Genomic DNA, 16242 nt, shown 5'->3' with positions numbered 1-16242 from the left:
ATGCTGATCCAAGTCGTTGCCCACCGCTCACAGGAAGTGAGTGTGTCGATCCTCATTTGAGCAAGAGCCACACTAATTGAGGTCTTTGCCCACTGCTCAAAGCATGTGAGTGTTTCATCATTCATCAAGTGTAGCCTTCCTGAATCAAGCTATCGCCTGCTGATCCATTGATAGGAAGTCAGTCCATTGATTCTTTGTTGAGTTCAACCATTCCTGACCAACCCACTCGATCTCTATCACCAGGAGGTTAGTACATTGATCTTCCACCGATCTTCAGCTACTGACCGAAGATATTGTTTATCCCTGCAGTCAAATTGAGGCCTCACTGACCATTGAAATTACTGATTCCTATTGATAGTTTGTGAGTGTTTTTATCTGCCATTGAGTTCAAGCCTTGCTCACCAAAGATATCACTGATTGGTTGACAATTCATGAGTCTAGAGCCCTGCTAGCGAACAACATCGCCGATCCATCAATAGGACGAGCTTCGCAATGACCACCGTGCAGAGATATGGTCTAGGTTACTCTCTGCGGTATGTCCAATTGATTACAGATTGTACACACATTTCTCATGTTGCGAATTTGCTAGGCCTCCAACTCACCACCCTTAGAGAATATTGGTCAGCTCATCTTTGGTGAATTTTGAGGCCATGTCGCGATGAACCTGCTTATTATTTCACATTTAGCTGCTGTTATTATCTTCGAACACTCTTTCTACATTTTCGACAAGCGGCACTATCTTCAGGACAGGAGGAAGTCTGATTCCTCATTTCATGTCACTCTTGAGCAATACATGGCATCTCCGCATGCAGCTGCTGTCAGGGAAGCTGTGAGTGCTGCCGTCCACACAGATGAAGAAGCCATGGCTACTGCTGCCCACTCAGCAAACTCTTGGCAAACAAGCTTCTTGAGGTCATACCCACCAAACACCGCCAACCTGCGATAAAGGGTCGGTGTGCTCACAGGTATGAATATCCCACACCGTACCCATACCTGTCAAACCTGTCAGCATAGAACTGCAGTGTTACCCATACCTGTGCGTTTCCCTAGAAATAGTAGTGATGTTGACAAGGATCAAGCACAGTCATCTTTTACCTCATCTCCAAGATGCAGGAGGATTTTCCGCATAAAAATCATGTGGCAGGAAAGGTAGAGAAGGCTGTGAATGAACTCGTGCAATTCTTGGATACGTTCTATACAGATGTTGAAGGGTGGCTAGAACTCGCAGACATCTATGTGTCGTGTAACCAGTATGTCTCCATTCCATTCATACCATCACACATCTTACTCATTGTTCGCTTGCACAGATATGATCACTCCCTCTAGGTGCTCTCACATGTTCTGCTCCTAACGCCCCAGAACCCCTTCTATGTTCTCCAAGCCACTGAAACAGCCTACACCTCTGAAGACTTTTCCCTTGCCATCAAGATGTTCCTCACCGTCGTCGACATGACCAACACTGATGATTCAGAACAACTCTTGCAAGAATCCACACCACTCGGGATCACTGTGCGAGCATGGTTTGGCATGAAACTTGTGCGTTCTTTTTCTCATGTAGGCTGTTTGTCGAGTTGAACATTGAGAAAATACAGTGTACTCACTGGTTAGCACAAAATGCGAACCTGAAGTCTTTATTGAATACTAGTCCACTGAAGAACATGGAGTTACTAGATGAGCTGGCCATGGAGCATCTTCAAGTTGCGTACTCAAGTTTGGGTCAGAAGGGTGAGATTACAAAAGGAAGACAGGAGGTTTTTGCTTGGGTCACAACTCCCCTTGCATAGGCATGAAGTTTGTTTGTTATTTTGTCTTGAGCTGTTGTCTAATCTCATCCTGTTTGCACACATGAGTGCCTGAACTACCGACGTGCTGTTTTTTGAGTAATTTGTAGATTGCGCTGTTCGTCAATGTGAGCCCCACATGTACAGTAAAGTTGTAATATCAAACCCAACTTAAGCACACCCCGAGCTTCATTGACTGCGCTCGAATGCTCTTGAGGCCTGCACGGAGATGTTGTATGAGATCGGGGAGGAGCATGCGGTAGCTCAGGAGAGAAGATGACATAACATATGTCCAGTCTTTGTCAATGTCAGAAGAGAAGAGGCAAAGGAATGTTATTCTGATGACATACCTTGAAGGATTAGATGCATGATACATGCAGGATTCGATACCAGCCCCAGATTAGACGTGCTCTTGGGAAGTGATCGAGGTCATGCCGGTTGCTGCGTTGGAGTCAGCCACAAGTTCAGCATTATATTCTTGAAGGTCAAGGATCAGCCGTGGTCCTAGCACGAACACCACAGAGCCCCTTCAGTGAAAAATTCCATATGATACGGGCCACCCAACCTACATAATATCCCGTATCAGACGTGCCAGCGGACCATGGGCCCATGTTGTGTATATCCTCGATGATGACGGATGGGCCAGGTAACATATTATTTCCGATGGAGATGGGTGGGCCCATGTATGCCAATGATATATATATCCTTGATGTTGATGGATGGGCTGGGGGAATATGATCATTCATGGAGATGGGTGGGCCCATCTGGGTAATATGTAGAGTAGGATATTATAGACAGCGGGGCTGAAGAGAGATGTAAGGCAAATATTGTTATATAGACGGGTGGGCTGACGGGGGTGTATTACATATATGGGTGGGCTGAGGTAGGGGAATATTACATAGATGGGTGGGCTGACGTGGGGCGTATTACATATATGGGTGGGCCGACGTGAGGAGTATTACATATACGGGTGGGCTGACGTAAGGGATATCAAATAGATGGGTGGGCCAAGGGTGCGATAAAATATTTATTACATAGACAGGTGGGCCGAGGTGGTGGAATATCACATATGCGGGTGGGCCGACATAAGGGATATTAATTAGACAGGTGGGCCGAGGGTGCGATAAAATATTTATTACATAGACAGGTGGGCCAAGGTGGGGTATAATTATATAGACAGGTCGACATAGGATGTATTATATAGATGGGTGGGCCAACATAGGATGTATTACATATACGGGTGGGCCGACATGGGGGATATTACATAAATGGGTGGGCTGACGTGGGGGAATTGTACATAGATGGGTACATATATGGGTGAACCTAGATGTGTTTCATCAAGACATACAGCTGATGTAGCCACCAGTGAATCAAACACGTAGGATACATGCACACTATGAGTGCATATACCTACCATCGACCACCGAAATCTAAACCTGTAAGCACGAAAACATGAATCGACCATGTGTGGCATTGACCAATAATTGAGTACTGAAGTGGGAAAAACCCACACCTGAACCCTGGTGTGCAACATATCCTATTTCTACACACAGACACCAGAAGCACAACACTCGCAAAAATATAAATGTCAAATTTTCACAGTGCTGAACCCCGAACCCTGAGATTTGACCAACTCCCAAACCCTGAAATTGTGGACTGCCGGGTCTTGGGTTCCTGTGTTCAACGTCTGCTCTCAATCCTCGGTGTACGTATTTTTATCTTACAACTTGAATTGTAACTCATGTCGAAACTACAGTATGCCGAGTTGTCGCAGCAGTCCTTCTCGTCTGAACAAGGACCAATGCTTCACTTAGCATTACCTGCATTAGAGTCGTTGCATAGCGCATGGTTGTCACGTTCTGGACGCATCAAGTATCTCGATTTTGCGGAGGGCCTCGATGCTGGTATTGAGAAGATTGCAAAGTATTACGAGAAGTCGAGTAGTTCTGACGCCCATATTATGGTGATGTGTGCGTCGTTCTTTCATGTACATATTACTCCCACTGACTTTCCAATGATAGTTCTTGATCCGTCACAAAAGGAGACCCATATTCGCAAGTATTGGGGCGAGGAATTGCTTGTTGAAGCACGCAGACATGCAGAGGAGATGGTAAGTACAATTCCAAAGCTGTCGTCACAACACACTCACTAATGTTACATCTAGTACAAAGAACAGTATCTCGAAATGTACAGCAACAATCCTGACTCTAGGAATGGTGTCGAAGTCAAGGTCAGGAAGACAGGGAATCGCAAACTCGATGCTCTGCTGCAAGAGCTCTCTGACGGCGAGGATGACAGTGACTCGATGCTGCAGCCCACCCTAATCTCTCGCACAAGTTCCACAAGTTCTGTTACTCCCTCCGAAGCTGCAAATGAGCCGTGGCGGCACGACTTTCACGCTTACCTCAACTCCAAGGACCACCTTGGAGATATGACTATTGTGCAGTGGTGGGGCATCAACACACCTCGATACCCAGTCTGGGCGTCACTCGCGTGTGACTTCCTTTCCATTATGGCCACATCTGTGTCCAGTGAACGTGCATTCTCATCTGCCGGTATTACTATCTCCAAGCGCCGAAATTGTCTCAAACACGACATCGTCGAAGCACTGCAGTGCTTGAAATGCCTGATTAAACACGATCTCCTGTTTCGCAAAGACCCATCTGTTGCAACCGAGTCCGTAGATGATGAATCATCTGAAGATAAGACTCCTGCTGCTCTCAACAAAGATAATGGGTGGGATGATGTTGCCGAGGATTTAGGTGAGAATGAGGAGCTGTTAGAATCAGATGACGAAGATGTTTTTATTCAAATGTTAGATGAAATTTGATTTACTTGCTACGTTTTTGTATCACAAGGCCCTAGGCCCAAGCCGAGCCAAGCCCCAGCTGAGCCTGAGCCCTACCATAGGGCCTGGCCTTGGTTTAAAGCAAGCCCCAGCCCTCCAAGGCCGAGCCATGGCCCCGGCTTTTGGGCCGAGCCGAGCCTTGAACATCACTATCAATCGCCCAAGCCGGCACTCAACAATGAAGAACTCCGTGCCATGGTTCGGGAGTTCATGCCAATCGGATCTTATGATCAAACCAAAAGTAAGAATACAACAGTTGATTATTTATCTCTGCTAATTTTCTGCAAGTTCAAACCATTGTAGATCGCCTGGGTGATTACCAACAGCGTCATGGAAATCTTCCTGACCCTACAGTAGCACAACTTCTTGAGGCTGACAGACCATTCAGGATGGCATGGGCTGAAACATGCGACAAACTCCGGAAAGCAGATGCGGACCTCCAGAGGATGCAAAGGGTAAGGGAGTCAACCTCCGAAATGCTGAAGGTATTAGATACCCTCATTGACCTCTTTGAGGACTCAAGTAACATGTAAATATCAATCAATGTCTGATAGTAGACACATTGCAGTATACATTACCTACTCAGTACTTAGTACTTGGTACTTGTATACTCTACCTGCTCAGTACTCGGTGCCTGGTGTTCGGTGCTTGGTACTCGGTACTCGGGGTTTGGTACTTGGAGTTTGGTACTCGGGGTTTGGTACTCGGGGTTTGGTACTCGGGCCTTGGTACTCGAGATTTGGGATTTGGGATTTGGGATTTGGGATTCGGTTGTTGGTACTTTGACATATACACAATAGCACATATGACAGTACACATGGGGGCAGGAAGATATATCTACATTAAGTGCGTCCCCATGCTCTGGTTACTCTAGGTGTACTGTCTACTGGCATTTGCAACTTACTCCAGGTCATCCTCGTGGATGGTTCAACGGTGGCTGTCTTGCCCCGCCTCCTTTTTGGTGCCGGCGGCGTGATACTCTCTTCCATTTCAACATCATCTCTAACCTCGCTGGTCGCATCTTCAGTTAACCCAGCAAGGAGGTCGCCCATTCATGATGTCAGTAATGCACCTTTGTTGGCCGGTTTGGCCGGGCGAGGCTTTGGAATTGCACATGGGACTGCCGTCCCTTTGGGTGTAGGACCTCCCATCCTGGGCTTCTTCAGCGGATGTCTCCCGTCAGCCAAGTCATCATCCTCATCATCCTCCGTATGATGAGTGGCACTCTCCTTATCACTCTCGGCTTCTGTCAACAAATCCAGAGGCCTTCGGATGGTAACCCTCTGCTGCTTTCTCACAATACGAGTCTGAGGAGAGGGCGACTTGCCGGATATGACAGATGGTACCATGTCCCCATCTGTGTTCTTTCATGCTTTGAACAGAAATGTGGGACCTTTGCCTGCTTCCTGCTGAGCACACCAGAAATGGAGCAAGGCAGTTGTGTCCCAATTTTGCAGCTTGGAAGGCTCCTTCAAGTCAACATCCGCCAGAAGATATGTCCGGGCCACGAAGTCATCCTGACTGTGCACGATGGCACTCCATGGCACAACTGCCTTGTCCTTCCCGGAACATATCCCTATGTCCATGCATTGAACAATTTGTTGGATGATGCGACGAGAAACTCACTATAGTGCGATGTAAGAAAGGCCCTCACTATGGCCTTCTTCTCCTCGAGTTTCGTGTCCATGATGTCAGGAAGGAACAGCATACCTTCCCCGTCCACTTCGAGTTTGAAAGCTGATTTTCAAATTCTTTTTCGACCTCCCTTGACCTGATGTCCTCCATCCCATGCCACGGCACCTATCATCGTGATGCTCAACATGTTCAATCTGGTATACATGGTTCAAACACTCACCGAACTGTTCCTGCGCGTACTCCTGCCACACTGGCTCAATGTTCTCCAGTCCTTCATCTTCATGAAGCTGTCCCCATCTCCTAAGGCCTCGTTATCATCATGCCTGCATGAATACTTTGAGATGAAAGATCCGCATCAATGGGTCAATGTACTCACATCCCGAACAGGACCTCCCCCTTTTCATTCTTCCAAGCCGACATCACAAAAACTCTCATCCCACATTGCCTCCACATCTCGTTCAAAAAGTGCTCCATATATGCCGGACCCTTCTTCCAAGCGACTTGTGCTTGTATCTCCGGAGGCGGACAGTTGTTGGACCACTCTTCCGCTGTTTCTTTCGCCTTCTCCAACTCGTCGTCATCCAATTCAGCCATGACTCTCTTCACCGCCACCTGATAATATTTGAACATACCAGGATCTCCTGGCTTTACCCCGGACTCATCCTCAATCCTCTTCAGCACCTCTTCCCGTTTCTGCTGGTAGACCACCATCCTGGGCGTCCATTTCCTTCCATACTTGATGATGTCCTTCCTTTCCTTCTTTTTCTTGTTGTTGAACAACCAAGTCTTGTACACCTAAGAGTTGATGAAAGAATGTGATGTTGAAAATTTAGTTTTTCAACACAACAAAGAAGCATCACCTGCTTCCTCTTTTTCCATTGTTTTTGGTCCACCTTAGGAGCAAACAACCTGGCCGCCCTTGCTATGGCAATGAAAATCCCTCCCTTCTCACTCCTTTTGGCCGCAGTCCACTCAGGAAGGTAGTTCTTCAACTCCAAAATCTCCTTGTCCGTGAGCTTCTGCAACTGTGGTTGACATGCCCTGTGTCTTCTGGAAGTTGTGTTGGTGGAATGACCTGTTCTTGCCATAGTGAATCAGAATGCAGAACAGGCTGAGGATTTGCAAGGTAGAAGTATTAATGAATTGTGCGAAGTTGAACTTCGAGCAAAGCCTAATAATCGGTTAATCGGCCCATATTGGACAGGAAGCCATTAATGGAAATGAATTTGTAATGAGCCAACAGGACTGCACAGCATCATATTGCAATAACAATTCATTACACCTGAGCTGATGTCTTGCTTGCAACATTAGTAAACAAGATGAAAGATAGGTAGATGCACCCCAGTGCAAAAATCTCACAGGGTGGAAGCAAGGGGCAGCAAAGGTAGGAAGACATGGGTCAAGGTCCCACTTGCAAGTACGAGGCAACATGCCTACAGGTCTATGCCTAACTCTCCCCCAGAATCACCAACAATTCAGCCTGTTGAGGCACCACCTCCTTGGGAAGACTTTCCTGACAATACTTACGAGCAGGACCAAGGCTCATTTGAGCCTTTGCAACTCCCAAAAACCATGGCAAGTTCATGTACAATGTTGGAGTGTCATTCAAACTATGGCTAAGCATTCAAAAATACAGAGTCAAAATGACTACCTCAGGCAATGGCTGCCAAGGCAGGAATCATATCTACATCACCTCCTTGATCGAGAAGCTCCACCAGAAGACAGGAGATGCATCATCTGCGAACAGGATGGGGTGTACAAATGTCAAGATTGTCTTGGCGAGCCACTCTATTGCACGGGCTGTTGCAGGAGTCAACATCGTAGCAATCCTTTCCACTGGATCAGTCAATGGAATGGGCGATTCTTTGAGCGGAGTTGTCTCGCTCATGTGGGACTCATCATACACCTTGGCCATGATGGCAAACAATGTCCGGTGATCACAGATTGGTGGAATTTGTTCGAAGAAGATGAACCTGAAGACCTGCTCGAGCCTGAAGATCTGCCATTTGTGTCTGGACCTGAGTTCCAGCCAAAGGAAAACACCATGGTCATCGTCGACAAGTCCGGAGTTCATCGCCTGGAGGTTCGATGCTGTGATTGTCCGAATGCCATGAGTTTGGACATTCAAATGTTTCGACACAGATTTTTCCCTGCATCTTTCAACCAGCCAAAGACTGTGTTCACCTTCAGAGTGCTCAATGATTTTTTACTGGACAGCCTTGAATGCGGCACCTCGGCGATGAACTATTACAGCAAGCTCCGGCGAATGACCTCGAGCATGTTTCCACACCTTGTTCTGGTAATGCCATACCCTCTTCATCTACTGGACATCATATTGACAAAGCACATGGCAAGGACCGATACAGAGAGCTCATGAGGGTCGCTCGACAGTGGAGGCAGTTGAAGACAATGAAATGGCATGGCTTTGGCCATCATTCTGATAACCCGAGCACAGGAGAACTTGCATTATTTTGCCCCACATGTCCTCAGCCTGGTATTAATGTGCTGTTGTCAGAGGTTGAATCGCTTGATGAGTGAGTCCTGTTCGCAACCAATGTGGCCTCCACAATAATATGAGCACTCCAAGCTTGAAATACACCCGGTCATTTGTGATGGACGGAAATTTCAAAGCCGAACATCTGCATCCCATTAAGCCATTCGATGAAGTTTGGCTGTCCGATGGGCTGGGATTCATGGTAGGAAAGGACAGGTATAAAATGCATCTGGCAGAGGCTGCTGACATGGTGGAAAAATCAAGCTGCAACAACCACTGGGCAGTAAATCAAGCTAATGCTGCTCGGCACAAGCTGGAGTCCACTGGTATCGGGGGAGTTGCCTGTGCCTGACATGGTTGCTTTGTCCCTCACTCCATGGTGGATTTTTAGAAAGGCGAAAGGCAAGCCACATGCACCATTCCACATTCACGAGTTAACCATGCGTCACTTGCAGACAAATGAACATGGACTACACCCTTTGCAAGGCTTCCCAGCACAACATGGAAGGCATCACCAGGGCTGTCACCTTCTACGATATCAACTGTCAATACAACAAACACTTTCGGGTTCGGGTGGATCAAAGTTGATTTCTGGAAATGGCACCACAACTAACCATCATTCCCGGAATTGGGTTGTGGCATATTCATGGCCATCAGGACAGCTGCTATGTCTGATATGTGTCGAACTTTATTGAAGGCATTGGTCAGATCGATGGAGAGATCATGGAGACGCTATGGGCACGGCTCAATCTGATTTTCCCTGCTGCTCAGGGAATGTCAGCTCTGCACTGAAAGGAATGCCTTGATTATCAGATGAATGACTCCAATTTCTGCAAGATGATTTGCATGAAAGGACTCTATACCAGAAATACAAGCTGGCGAGGAATGGCATCTCGGAAAGTGGAAAGGCATTCGACAGACTCAATGAAGCAGCACCCACACATTTGAAGATGGAATGGTTAGCCAGGGAGAGGATGGCTTAGTCAAACAGATTGAATGATCCTGCGGCGATGGATGAATATGAGATCAATATAAAAAAGGGTACATTGAGTTCCATTGTCTCCATCGAGGTCTGAATTAATATTGCACTCAGCACCAAGCAAAACGGAGATCGAGCTTAGATTATTAGAGGAGGGTAATGCCCACAATGCGGCACCCTCTCACAGATCTGTGGCGACGTGGATATTAATGGGGTTGGCGATTGAAGGGCTCAGATTGCATTGCTCATCGAGGTCTGAAGGATCGGAAGAAGATCCACAGAGACACAGAGATTAGACATCACCCGTCAATGTGATTGGCTCCAAGGCCAGATAGATGGATTCACTCGGTCTGCTCTAACACATCTCGGGGAGGGATTTGATGCAGATGATGAACCTGACGACTTGAATGTAGACATTCTTGATGATCTCGATGATGACCCGGCGGATTTCACAGAGACATCTCATACATGGACAAACTCTCCCGAGCTCACTGTAATCCCGTTGCCATCAAACCTGGGGGTTGATCGATGCAGACAATGCATGGCAGAGGATCTGATTCCCCTGGAGATGTCGCTTCGTGAAGGGCAGGCCAATGATGCCCTTCACAATCTCCGAATTTACCTGTGCAACAAGGCCATCCTGTTCCAATCAACTGTTAGGCAGGCCAAATCCCAGGCCCTGAAAACTCGAGCTTGGTCCCAGGTGATGTCGGTGCAGCAGGCGGTCTCCCTCCATGCCAGCATATATACAAAGACCAGGAAGCAAATGATGAAACTTGAACTGGGGCAAGACCAGCTTGAGAAATACAAACCCCTGCTTCATGAGCAACTCAAAATCAGCACCGCAGTGGGTGACCCAAATGCCCGAGGTCAACGAAATGAATCTTTGGCTTGGTTTTGGGCTGTTGAAGTCGACCTCGGGGGTCCCAATCAATCGTGGAATGAGGAATGTGAGTTCCTGCTTGCATGTCATATCCCAAGGTTACCTGATGGGACCCATCCCAAGTTTACTGAGTCCATTAGCTACAGGCAAAGGCACTACGGGATCAATGGAGGGAAGAAATGATATTGGTCAAATTGGAGATGGATTGGACATGTAACTTCTTTTTGTGGAAATCAACCCAATGGGGCGACCACATGCAGGAATCATTGGAGAAACGCCTTCCAGGTCACGGATGCTACGCTGGAAGGCAATCCCAAATGTATTCATTGCTCGCACAGGATGTGCAGGCAGCTTTTCAAGACCTACAGAACATGTTGATAGAGGCTGGAGATGAATGAACATTGTTTTCTCATGAAGTCCCTTTTTCCACATACATAATTGAGTCCCGGGAATTGTCCGGGTCAGCCCATGTCGGAGTTTGAATTTTGTATCCATCCATCAGTGATTCTTATCTTCACATCTTCACCATCTTTAACTTACATTGCCTGCGCCATAGTCCTGTATTAGCCATGCCTGAAACTCCTGCATCCACTTCTGGCACTCTGAATGCCACAAGCCATTACCAACCCCTGAAGCTGAGCCTTGGAACTATTTCCTGCACATTCGCAATGGCTGGATCGCGTGTCCGTGCATGCATCTCTCAATATCAGAAGGAAGCTGCCAACAATGTTCCATCTTCTGACTGGATCAAGTATTTTAAAGCCGGGCTGCAATGGGAGATGAATGTATGTTACCGCTGCCCTGATGACTGTGTTCGTCAATGCTAAGAATTTGAGCAGACTTTTGTCACACCACTCCTGCAGTACTCTGCTTCACAGAATATCGTGTCTGTTCTTCCGGTCCCAGTTGCTTATATCCTTAAGTTGTATCCCATGTTATCCTGGAACATGGTTCCGGATGACATCTTTTCATTCCACCTCCTTGCATTTGATGATGAGGCAATTGCAGGACATCCGTCCCGGATTGTGTTCGCATATAAATGTCCATGGTGGATGGGAAACACCACAATCCCGGATCAACCATGGCATTGGGATGAGATAATGGCTTCCTGCGTCTCTCACTACCAGTATTGGGCAGTAAGATGTTAGCTGAATTGCCTTGAGTGATGACTTATCTGTTCTAGCTTGGTGTTGAGGATGATGCTTTGGTTCTTCCGGAGACGTTGAAAAACACTTTGAGTCCACCACTGATGGGACTGAGGTGGATTAAAGAACACATGGAAGCATTGATGGAGGAGCAAGATGAGGGCATCCAAGCCAAGATGGCAGAAGTGAAGATGTACACTGACATGCTAGAGAACTTGAGGAGAGGCAAAGGGGTGTAGTCCCTTTCAGTCTTCATTGTATACAAGATGTAAAATATTATAGGCATTCAAAAATCTTGTGTCCCAGTCTTGGAAGCCCATGTCTATGGATATGAAGGTTGATTCAAACATGTTTGAAAAATGTCTCATCTCAAAAATCGAGTGCCAAGTGCCAAGTGCCGGGTTTCGGGGTTTGGGACTCGTGACTTGGAATTTGATACTTTGTTCTGAATACTGAGCCCCGGAAGCCCAGGTCCCGAGTCCTGAATTTCGGGGTTCAGGGTCCAGCAACCCGGAGCGCGGCAACCATGTCGGGTGTTGGGGTATCCGGAACATTGGAGATTGCATGTGTCAGTGTTTCGTGTTTCATGGTTCATGTTCTGTGATTCAGGAATCGGGCGTCAGGGACTCAGTATTCAAAACAGTGTCGAGTCCCGAGTGACGAGTCCTGAACCCCAAATCCTGACATTTGGGACTTGGGACCTGGAGCTCGGGGTTCAGGACTCGTCACTCGGGACTCGACACTGTTTTGAATACTGAGTCCCTGACGCCCGATTCCTGAATCACAGAACATGAACCATGAAACACGAAACACTGACACATGCAATCTCCAATGTTCCGGATACCCCAACACCCGACATGGTTGCCGCGCTCCGGGTTGCTGGACCCTGAACCCCGAAATTCAGGACTCGGGACTCGGGACCTGGGCTTCCGGGGCTCGGTATTCAGAACAAAGTATCAAATTCCGAGTCACGAGTCCCGAACCCTGAAACCCGGGGAGTCCACAATGTCGGGGTTCAGGGTTCTGTCAAATGTGTACAGCAATCACAAATGTTAATTCAAGCATATTTATACATCTTTTCCCAGTCTCAAATATCGAGTGCTGAATTCCGGGTTTTGGGACTCAGTACCCCAGCACTCGGGACTCCCATATGTCAAGTCCCGAGTTCCAATTATCGAATACTGAGGCTCGCTGTTACAATAACATTTAGAGAGGCCCCTATACTCATTTTCCTTTTGCTTCTTAAACGGGCCGGCCGTACCACGCTTATCTCTTATCATGCCTATCTCTTATCTTGCCAAGCGGGCTGTCCGCCTCTTCTTTGCTTCTATCTTGATAACACATTTACAAGCTCCGCTTGAACACTGGTATATAAACCTACCTACCCATGGTTGTATTCTTTACTTTAATCTACTGGGTTTTACCTGGAACATTGTCCTTCAGCAAGGTCTCCAACCTTGCTGCCTAAGAACCACTATTCTAAGGGAGTCAGCGACACTCGCCTTAGCCAGAAGCACTTGATCTCTCAATCGAGAGCAGACTTACGTCTATCTGGCATCCTGCCGATTGTCTACTCAGACAGAGATAGCTCGACTCATCCCAGTCGTAACAAAAGATTAAAGTCTTATTACCTGAACCGTTGCCATCTGCAACGAAACCGACACCACGACTTCGTTAACTCCTTTGATCGGAGCCTTGAACTTAGGAGCGCTACCAAACCTTCCTCCTTTGAACGCCATGACGACCCAGAACAAAGAAATAGAACTAAAGATCGGTTCCCCTCCCGAATTCGATGGAGACAGAGAAGAATCGAAGAGATTCATGATGAAATGTCATGCATACCTCGACATTAACGACAAAGTCTACGTTGATGATAAGAAGAAGATCATTCTTGTGTTATCCTACATGACGAAAGGAAACGCAGCAGCCTGGGCAGAAGACTTCATGGAAGCAGCCCTAGACCCAAAGAGGAAAGACACCTCTGGACAAATGATCGGCTACGGTACCTGGGCCAAATTCAAAAAGGACTTCGACGAAGCCTTTAAACCCATGGACCCCGCCGGAACTGCCATGATGAAGATACGAGGATTAGAGATGAAAGGAGATCTCCACACCTACATCTCCTAACTACAAACTCCTCGCACACCGAGCAGGAATGACCGAACAAGCCCCCCTCATCGAATTCTTTCGACAAGGCCTAGACTACGGGCTTCAGGACAACCTGCACCGAACAGGTGAAACTCTCGATAACTTCGACACCGTTGTCAACTCTTGCATTAATCTCGATAACGCCTTCCAGAGATGGAAAGCCATCAAGAAGAAAGAAAGACCCCAGCAACAAAAGAAGAAGAACTTCGGAAATAGACACTACGTTCCAAAAAGGGACGACGACATGGAAGTCGACCGCATAAGCCGCCTCTCAGACGCAGAATTAAAGAAGCACCTCAAAGAAGGAAGATGTTTCAAATGTCACCAAGTAGGACACCGTGCCAACGACACCTCCTTCCACCCCAGAGAAAGAGGACAGATCCGAAGAAACAAAGAGGAAGAAAGTAGCAGCGACGACGAAGTCGAAAGTCGCCCCTCCTCCTCCAGGACCCCCATCAGAAGAAAGAAGGAGAGGAACGAGGAAGAAACTCCAAAGAGGAAAGCACCAGTCCGAAGGAAGACTATGAAAGAAAAGGCCAAGAAATCGAAGAAGAAGAAGATAGCGACTTCACTGAAGTAGAACGTCGCTTCGTGGAGATGGATTTTTAGAAAGGGACACTGCCTCGACGTCAGTAACTCCCACTCATGTACGACTAATACGTTCTATCGGAACCAGAAATGAATTAAGAATTCCTGCATCCATTTTTTCCGATAAACGCGTACAAACCGTCGAAACATCCATGGTCATCGATTCCGGAGCATCCGGCACCTTTATCAGCGATACCTTCTGTAAAAGGCACAAAATAAGAACCCATAAACTCTCACGACCCTTCCCTGTTATCACCGCCGATGGGTCAGACGCTCAAGGAGGACTCATCTCTCGTTACTGCGTACTCACGATCAAAATCGATCAACGAACCATGATCGGGAAATTCAATGTGGCAAAGCTAGCCAAACAGGACAAAATCCTCCTAGGATTCCCCTGGCTTGCTGCACTGAAACCCCAGATCGATTGGGAAGCCAAGACCGTATCACTCCCATCGACGAAAAGGTCGCTCGCCATAGAGAAAAATATTGACAGAAAGAGACGCAAGAAGTCACTCCCGCCGCTTTTCAGAAAAGAAAAAGAAGTCAGAAAAGAAACGACCCGAACTTGGACAAATTCCAAACTACGGAAGCCTGATACAGGTGAAGGTGGCAACTGAGGAAACCACCTCCCCCTATACCGCTTCTGTAGAAGAAGTAGTTGATGAAGAAATCCCCAACTATGACACGAAGGAGGACGTCTGGTCAGAAAATTTCAAAACTCCAGTCGTTGACCCATTAGCCTATCAACTGGCCGACGACGAAGTACTCGTCGAATATGCCGCTGATGGCTCCACCGTACGCATCATAGAAGATATAACCTTCGATACCCCACTCGTTCGAGACGGGACATCAAAAAGGGAACAAAACTACGGAAAGACGAGTAATAAAGCCCAGGAATTCGCGGTCGCAGGAGAAATAGAAAAACAGAAGAAAACTTTCGAAGAACTCGTTCCCCATTTCCTCCATCAGTATCAAGACGTCTTCGCCAAGGATGGTCTTAACAAACTCCCGCCGGAAAGACCCGGGGTAGATCATCGTATCGACCTCAAACCAGGATTCGTGCCCAAAACGTCAAAAGTCTATCCGTTATCAGGAAAAGAACGAGAAGCTGTCAAAACGTTTATCGAAGAAAACACCAGAAAAGGTTTTATCGTCCCCTCCAAATCACCCCAAGCCAGCGGATTCTTTTTCGTAGGAAAGAAAAGCGGAGAACTGCGTCCCTGTCAAGATTATCGGTATCTCAACGATTGGACTGTACGAAATCAGTATCCCCTCCCCTTGCCAAAATCCCTCATTGAACAACTCTATGACGCCAAGTACTTCACGAAGATCGACATAAGATCAGGGTACAATAACGTGAGGATCCACCCAGAAGATCGATGGAAAGCAGCGTTTACCACTCAAGAAGGACTGTTCGAGCCAACAGTCATGTTTTTTGGATTAACGAATTCCCCCGCAACCTTTCAGGCGTTCATGACCAACCTCTGCCAGAAGCAGATAAACCAGGGATGGCTAGTCATATACATGGACGACCTGTTGATCTTCTCGAAAGATCTTCAGCAGCACCAAGCACGAACCATCGAAATCCTCGACATCCTTCGAAAAGAGAAACTATTCGTTAAACCGGAAAAATGCACCTTCGATGCGCGAGAAGTAGAATATCTTGGAATGATGATCCGACCAGGAGAAGTAGGGATGGAACCCGCCAAAGTAGACGGAATTAAACATTGGCCAACCCCGG

General features: G+C 47.2%; 6 protein-coding genes across 6 annotated transcripts; 5 read left to right on the top strand and 1 right to left on the bottom strand.

Annotated features, from left to right (window-relative positions):
* Positions 1–946, top strand: HD556DRAFT_1442346 (uncharacterized protein; the record flags this gene model as incomplete). The annotated part of the gene is made up of 4 exons (XM_041306446.1): positions 1–36; positions 480–533; positions 590–635; positions 687–946. 4 exons carry the CDS (start codon positions 1–3, stop codon positions 944–946), a joined length of 396 nt encoding a protein of 131 aa, XP_041160969.1.
* A 161-nt stretch (positions 947–1107) lies between these two features.
* Positions 1108–1784, top strand: HD556DRAFT_1236102 (uncharacterized protein; the record flags this gene model as incomplete). The annotated part of the gene is made up of 3 exons (XM_041297800.1): positions 1108–1254; positions 1327–1536; positions 1593–1784. 3 exons carry the CDS (start codon positions 1108–1110, stop codon positions 1782–1784), a joined length of 549 nt encoding a protein of 182 aa, XP_041160968.1.
* Positions 1785–3522: 1738 nt separating this feature from the next.
* On the top strand, positions 3523–4216 carry HD556DRAFT_1307627 (uncharacterized protein; the record flags this gene model as incomplete). Its single annotated transcript, XM_041300046.1, has 4 exons — positions 3523–3751; positions 3803–3891; positions 3946–4078; positions 4119–4216. 4 exons carry the CDS (start codon positions 3523–3525, stop codon positions 4214–4216), a joined length of 549 nt encoding a protein of 182 aa, XP_041160967.1.
* Positions 4217–5681: 1465 nt separating this feature from the next.
* Positions 5682–7352, bottom strand: HD556DRAFT_1442343 (uncharacterized protein; the record flags this gene model as incomplete). The annotated part of the gene is made up of 7 exons (XM_041306445.1): positions 5682–5986; positions 6023–6205; positions 6256–6298; positions 6340–6429; positions 6485–6587; positions 6641–7059; positions 7125–7352. The coding sequence occupies 7 exons, from the start codon at positions 7350–7352 to the stop codon at positions 5682–5684; spliced, it is 1371 nt and encodes a 456-aa protein (XP_041160966.1).
* A 747-nt stretch (positions 7353–8099) lies between these two features.
* HD556DRAFT_1365543 (uncharacterized protein) lies at positions 8100–11021 on the top strand. The gene is made up of 11 exons (XM_041302771.1): positions 8100–8563; positions 8620–8798; positions 8852–9095; positions 9150–9160; positions 9214–9341; positions 9456–9534; positions 9750–9799; positions 9852–9936; positions 9966–9990; positions 10021–10673; positions 10719–11021. The coding sequence occupies exons 1-11, from the start codon at positions 8309–8311 to the stop codon at positions 10801–10803; spliced, it is 1794 nt and encodes a 597-aa protein (XP_041160965.1). The 5' UTR covers positions 8100–8308; the 3' UTR covers positions 10804–11021.
* Positions 11022–11121: 100 nt separating this feature from the next.
* On the top strand, positions 11122–12085 carry HD556DRAFT_1365539 (uncharacterized protein). The gene is made up of 3 exons (XM_041302770.1): positions 11122–11405; positions 11460–11756; positions 11804–12085. The coding sequence occupies exons 1-3, from the start codon at positions 11190–11192 to the stop codon at positions 12002–12004; spliced, it is 714 nt and encodes a 237-aa protein (XP_041160964.1). The 5' UTR covers positions 11122–11189; the 3' UTR covers positions 12005–12085.
* Positions 12086–16242: the final 4157 nt, after the last annotated feature.

Source organism: Suillus plorans, assembly GCF_016647745.1.
Source record: "Suillus plorans strain S12 chromosome Unknown HD556scaffold_23, whole genome shotgun sequence".
In the NCBI taxonomy this organism is placed as follows: Eukaryota; Fungi; Basidiomycota; class Agaricomycetes; order Boletales; family Suillaceae; genus Suillus; species Suillus plorans.
This window is presented reverse-complemented; position numbering and strand designations above follow the sequence as displayed.

What these genes read in the sequence shown, in the direction of transcription:
- HD556DRAFT_1365543 (XM_041302771.1), top strand. Translation starts at nt 8,309, where the DNA reads ATGGTCATCGTCGACAAGTCCGGAGTTCATCGCCTGGAGGTTCGATGC. An exon ending in TGAGATCAATATAAAAAAGG is followed by an intron (nt 9,800 to 9,851) that starts GTACATTGAGTT and finishes TATTGCACTCAG; the next exon opens with CACCAAGCAAAACGGAGATC. An exon ending in AGATTGCATTGCTCATCGAG is followed by an intron (nt 9,991 to 10,020) that starts GTCTGAAGGATC and finishes AGATCCACAGAG; the next exon opens with ACACAGAGATTAGACATCAC.
- HD556DRAFT_1365539 (XM_041302770.1), top strand. Translation starts at nt 11,190, where the DNA reads ATGCCTGAAACTCCTGCATCCACTTCTGGCACTCTGAATGCCACAAGC. An exon ending in GGCTGCAATGGGAGATGAAT is followed by an intron (nt 11,406 to 11,459) that starts GTATGTTACCGC and finishes GAATTTGAGCAG; the next exon opens with ACTTTTGTCACACCACTCCT. An exon ending in CTCACTACCAGTATTGGGCA is followed by an intron (nt 11,757 to 11,803) that starts GTAAGATGTTAG and finishes TATCTGTTCTAG; the next exon opens with CTTGGTGTTGAGGATGATGC.